The following is a 5,994-nucleotide window of genomic DNA, read 5'->3' as shown; positions in this document are numbered from 1 at the left end:
AACCCTTGATATCTCCTTTATCCGCTGCTTTATTGATGAGACCATTTAAACCTTCTGTGCAAAGCAGAAAGAGAAAATGTGACAAAGGATCTCCTTGGCGGATGCCTCGTGTAGGGTAAATCATCCCTTTTGGCTCTCCATTCACCAAAATAGAATAAGATACTGTCTTCACACATAGCATCAAGAGTGTAATCCATCTTTCAGTAAAGCCCATGCGTCTCATGACTGATTCCAGATATGACCATTCTGCCCTGTCATATGCTTTGCTCATGTCTAATTTAATGGCCATATAATCTTCTTTTCCCACATGTTTCTGCATACTATGGAGAGATTCAAAAGCCACTAGAATATTGTCAGAAATTAATCTACTTTTGGTAAAAGCACTTTGGTGTTCAGAAATGATCTTTGGAAGAATTTTTTTTATTCTATTGGCCAAAACCTTTGAAAATATTTTGTACAAAACATTGCAAAGTCTAATGGGTCTAAAATCAGAAGCATACTCGGGAGCATTTTTTTTTGGAATGAGGGTGATAAAAGTGTGATTGAGATTTTTAGGTAGACAAGCTGAATTAAGGAAGTGTAAAATAGATTGTGTAACATCATTACCAATTGTGTCCCAATAATGTTGGTAGAATAATGGAGGCATTCCGTTTGGACCTGGGGCTTTGAGAGGGCCCATTTCTTTTATTGCTTTCTGAACCTCCCACACAATAAATTCCTGTTTAAGCTGGTTGTTCAAATCTGAGCTGATAACTTTTTCAATGGACACTGTGGCTGCATCACATGGGATCTGGTTGGCCGAAGTGTACAGCTGTTGGAAGTAGCCAATGAGAATCTCAGCTACCTCTGCATTACTAGATCTCCATTGTCCACTTGATGACCGAAGCTGCATGATTGTATTTTTACGCCGTCGTTGAGTGGCCCGGCTGTGAAAATATTTTGAATTTCGATCCCCCTATTTAGCCCACAGCACCTTGGATCTTTGAAACCAAATTCTGTTTTCTTTGTCCACCAAAACTGTAATCTCCTTCTTCAGTTCTAGTATTTGAAAATTTTGTCCAGTGCTTAATGCCTCTTTCTCTGCTTCTGCCAGTTCCTTCCTTTTTTCTTTCAAAGTTTTTCTAATATTGCCGAAGTGATCTCTCTCCCATTTCTTTAGTTCTTGGCCACACTTGTCAATTTTCCGAATGACTCTAGCTGCTGGATCATCCACTTCCCTCGCTTCCCATATTGCTTCAACAACCTCCGAACATGTGTGATCAGACAACCACACCTCTTCAAACCGAAAAGGTTTGGAAATGTTCTGACATTCAAGGCCCTCCATATCAATCCATATTGGGCTGTGGTATGAAGTGTCTGTCCTGAGATGGTGTACAGATGTACCTGCAAATCTCAACAACTAATCATTAGTCACCAAGGCACGGTCAAGTCTCTCCCATATTGAGTGACCTGCAGAAAAATGTTTCTGCCATGTATACCAAGGGCCTGAATAACCAAGATCAATAAATCCACACTCATCCACAACATCCCGGAAAAGCTGCATTTGTGCTTGGCTTCTACTATTCCCTCCTAACTTTTCAGAGCTTCTAATGATCTCATTAAAGTCCCCGGCACATAGCCAAGGGAGATTAAATTTGTGATAAAGGCGTCAGAGCTTATTCCATGATTCCATTCTTTTATGCGTCACTGGTTCGCCATAAAAGCCTGCAAATCTCCATGCTTCTTTCTTCCCTTTATTTATGATGGAGTCTATATGGTTTGGTGAAAAGGAATCAATGCTCAGGTCAATTGAATTTCGCCAAAAGAGTGCTAGACCCCCACCCCTGTTATTTCTCTCCACAAAAAATAAGTTATCAAATTCAATATTCCATTTGATTTCTTGTAACCTTGCTTCATCCGCCCACGTTTCGGCTATAAACATGACATAGGGAACTTTTGCTCGAATCACTACTTCAAGCTCTTTCCCTGTCCGCAGGTTCCCAAGCCCACGGCAATTCCAAACTATGATGCTCATGGCTCTTGGCGGGGCTGCTCCACAGCCTCCACCAATAATTTGTTTGTGTCATCCTTCGAAACCAAAAATTTCTTTGTTGGTAACTCAGGATGGTCAGTCTCCTTAAACTCTCTGTTTCTCTTATGTGGAACAGAGTAGTTAATTGAAGTCTCAAGTGATATGTTGTTTCGTGCTAATCTCTTCCACGTGCGAAGTGCATTGGTATCATGTGGTGTATTATGGCTGGTCATGTGAGGGGAATTACTATTTGCCATATCTCCTTGAATATCTTTAATTTCCCCTGATTTGTCTCCAAACGGGTCTGCATGTGTGAGGGTGACAGTTGGCTTGTTGAATATAGGAGGTGTGTGGAAGTCAAATTTCTTTAAGGCCAAATCAATGTCTTCTATTTGGTTTTCAAAATCTTGTGGACGGATATGGGAAGGAGGAGAATTTGGAATGGAATTTATTACCTGAGTAATTGGAGATAATTTCGTATGTGGAAAATGCGCCAACTCCTCCGTAAAATCCATAGTATCCATATGGGAGACTTGATGGAGATCACCATTGATTTGCACGTTACTGCCTTGTACCGGAGTAGGTTCTTCCCGTGGTATCACCGGCGTTAGTTCCTCTGTCTCGTTGGAATTTTTTCCATGCAGTTGCGTTGTCACACCTCCCAGCCTATCGCCCAATCCTGGTACTGTTATGTAGGGAGACTTTCCTGGGTTGTAAGGGATGGCTCGCAACCATGCTCCATATTCCTGCTTAGCATGAGAAGTTGCTCCTTTCCCAGCAAGCCATTTCTCACACTCTTTCTCATCATGGGACACCACACCACACCAGTAACAGAAGTTGGTGAGTTTCTCGTATTTGAAGGATACCCAAGTCTCAATGTCATCGTCCAGGACAATTCTTCGACCTCGGCTTAATGGCTTGGAGACATCTATTTTCACCCTAACCCGTACAAAGTCACCCCCACCATCTCCTTCTCTGCTTCCTCGTGTGATACTTCTCCAAAAGTTTCTCCTAATTCAATGGCCGTCTCGGGGTCCAGCATTCTCATAGGCAGACCATGTATTTGTACCCAAAACATGATCTTTGTGAAACGGAGGTGTTTGGCCGGGATCGAATAATCATATCGTTGGAACAGAACAAGGTGTTTATCAAACGACCATGGTTCTTGGGCAAGACTCATTCTGCGTCTGTCTCATGCTTGAAAACAAATAGCAGAATGTGGTCTCCAACTTCTCTAATCTTGAACTCGCTCCTGGCCCTCCATAATGGTTTGAAAGTTCTCCCAATAGCATCCACATTTAGGGCACGTCTTGTTAGAAATTTCGCTGCAAGAACGTACTCTTTTCTTTTCAGATTTTTTGATTTTGTTAGGCTAAGTTTTGTATTTTCCTCAGTCGTAAGGGACAATTTTTTCCATGCACTGAGTACTTCGTCCATAGTTTGATTAGAGAGTAGAAATATTGAAAGGATGGAAAGACGAAGAAAGAAAAGGTGAATTGTGTTTCCCTGAACCCACGATAAAATAAAACCAACTAGCCCTACTGCTAACAGTGTTAACAGAGGGAAAGGGATATCATTCCGTAGAAGATAATCGAGTTTCTACAAGCCTAGTTCCTCAGAGAGAAAGCAAGGCCGAGAAAAGAAGCTGTGATACTTCCCTACTTGGAATATCACACTATTACTTAACCAAAAAAAAAAAAAAAAAGGTCAATAAATTTTGCAGCACAAAAATATATAGGCCATATAGCTTAAGTCCAAGTATAAAAAAGAGTGATTTATTACATATTTTATGACCATTAGTTGAACTAATTAACTAGCACACAACACACAGCCATATTTATTAATTATTAGTTGCACACTTGCACTAGCACTAGCACACAACACACTTCCGGCCCCATGCCCCCATCTACCCTCCAATTCATCAGACAAAGCCCAATGCCCCATGGCCCCCAATCACAAGACTAGAACCAATCAAATAAAGCCAATTTATTGTATCTCACCAAAAGACACCAACACCAACACATTACATAGTTACTGAGTTACACTGACACCAAAACCGAATATTCTCAAAAAAAAAAACACCAACACCGGATAAAGGCATAAGGCCAAAAACAGGGTAAATATTACTCAAAAAGAGAGAGAGAGAGAGAGAGAGAGAGAGAGAGAGAGAGAGAGAGAGAGAGAGAGAGAGAGAGAGAGAGAGAGAGAGAGAGAGAGAGAATACCTTGAGTTAAGGGAGCAGGGAGGCCTGAGGTTGATGGGCGGTGTCATCGGGCAAAGTGGCAAGGCGAGGAAGATCGGTCAGGCAACACGTCGAGATGTAGCTTTCATCCGTTTAAATGGGAGATTGAGTTTGAGGCCCAATCTGGTGAGAGATCTCCTCCGTCTATTCCATTGGTTGTTGTCGTCCATTGGTTGTTGCGTGACTTGCGTCTGTGAAGTGTTTGAGGCTCGATCTGATTTCAGTATATTAGGTTAGTTAGAATCTGTGGGTTACTGGGTTTGCTAGCTACCTTCTGTTGGGCTTGATGTTGGGCTTGTCGTTCATTGTTTTTTTTGGAGAATCCGTGGGCTTGGCACTTGCTCTGTTACAAATTTTTTTTTTTTTTTCCAAATTTTAGTTCAAATATTTTTTTTTTTTGCTTGAAAGTAGAACAAATAAAATATATTTTTTTTATGGTGTTCCTAATTTTATTTTGAGGGTGTTCCTAAATTTTTTTTTAAGGATAAACAAATAAAATTTTTTTTAATTATTATATATAATTTTTTTTTTTTTAGTTCAGGGTGTTCTTGAGAACACCCTACTGGGATTAACGTGGCGTTGCCACTGACAGTACCATCCCATATCTAAAATGGTATTATAGCAAAATTGTATAATAAAAATTTATTATTTTATTGTCTAATTCTTCTCTCTCTTCTTTTCTCATTATTTCATTTCACTTTCTCTTTCTTCATTCTCTCTTTTATTTCACTCTCTCCTTTTTAAACCCAAAACCCATGGTAGACATGAACACCATCACCAAGCCACCATGGCCAGACCCCACTGTCACAGGCCCCACCTCAAGCCACCGCAAGCCACTTGACCAAGCCTAGTTGTTCTCCCTGTCTTCTCTGTGGGTCATTGCTATGTCATGGGTCATAGGTGCATCAAGTTTGGTGTGAGTCGTGGCTCTCTCAATTCTAGCGTGGGACGTGGGTCGTGGGTTGTGGCTCTCTCAAATTTGGTGTGAATTTTGCTTTGAATTTTTCGTGGGTTTTTGTGCATCTATATGTTCATGGTGGTGGTGGTAGGGTGTTGCCGTGGTGGTCGGATGGGTTGTTCATGGCTCCATCATGGGTCGTGGGTGCATCAAGTCTAGCGTTGTTCGTGGCTCTCTCAAGTCCAACATGGATCGTGGGTCATGGCTCTCTCAAGTCCAACATGGATCGTGGGTCATGGCTCTCTCAAGTCCAGAGTGGGTTGTGGGTTGTGCTCAACTCCGATGGGTCTCCCAAGTTTGGTGTGTGAATTTTGCTTTTGAATTTTTGTGAGTTATTATGCATTTGTAGGTTCATGGTGGTGGTGGTAGGGTATTGCCATGGTGGTGGGGTGGGTGGTGGGTTTGGTGAGGTGGTGGTTAAATGGCAATGGTGGGTTTGTGGGTTTGGGTGCTGTGTGTGTGTGTGGGTTTATCTGTGGGTCTGGTGGCCGGGTTTGCTTGGTGGATCTAATGATGGCACTATGAAATCTAATAATGGTACTGTGATTCGGTGCTTATTGGTTGCTTAAGAGGAAGGGGGAGAAAGAGAAATAGTAAAAGGAGAATAAAAAATAATATTTTAATAAAGTGGCAAAAAAACTAGAGTTTGAGATGTTGGATATGATGTAAAATGGTATGGTATAATAGATAAATATGTTTTTGAGATAGTAAAATGAGATTTTTTGTAGACATTGGATACTAATGCTCTTAGTAAGAGAACTAGTAAATTGGGATAGTTTTTAT

At 41.1% G+C, this 5,994-nt stretch overlaps 1 protein-coding gene across 1 annotated transcript; it reads right to left on the bottom strand.

Moving 5' to 3' along the window:
* Positions 1-955: 955 nt before the first annotated feature.
* On the bottom strand, positions 956-1,543 carry LOC112018294 (uncharacterized). The gene is made up of 2 exons (XM_024050805.1): positions 1,450-1,543; positions 956-1,383 (listed from the first exon to the last, which is right to left on the bottom strand). Exons 1-2 carry the CDS (start codon positions 1,541-1,543, stop codon positions 956-958), a joined length of 522 nt encoding a protein of 173 aa, XP_023906573.1.
* Positions 1,544-5,994: the final 4,451 nt, after the last annotated feature.

Source organism: Quercus suber, unplaced genomic scaffold (assembly GCF_002906115.3).
Source record: "Quercus suber isolate HL8 unplaced genomic scaffold, Cork oak 2.0 scaffold_239, whole genome shotgun sequence".
In the NCBI taxonomy this organism is placed as follows: Eukaryota; Viridiplantae; Streptophyta; class Magnoliopsida; order Fagales; family Fagaceae; genus Quercus; species Quercus suber.
This window is presented reverse-complemented; position numbering and strand designations above follow the sequence as displayed.

What these genes read in the sequence shown, in the direction of transcription:
- LOC112018294 (XM_024050805.1), bottom strand. Translation starts at nt 1,543, where the DNA reads ATGCAGCTTTTCCGGGATGTTGTGGATGAGTGTGGATTTATTGATCTT. An exon ending in GCAGAAACATTTTTCTGCAG is followed by an intron (nt 1,384 to 1,449) that starts GTCACTCAATAT and finishes TGAGATTTGCAG; the next exon opens with GTACATCTGTACACCATCTC.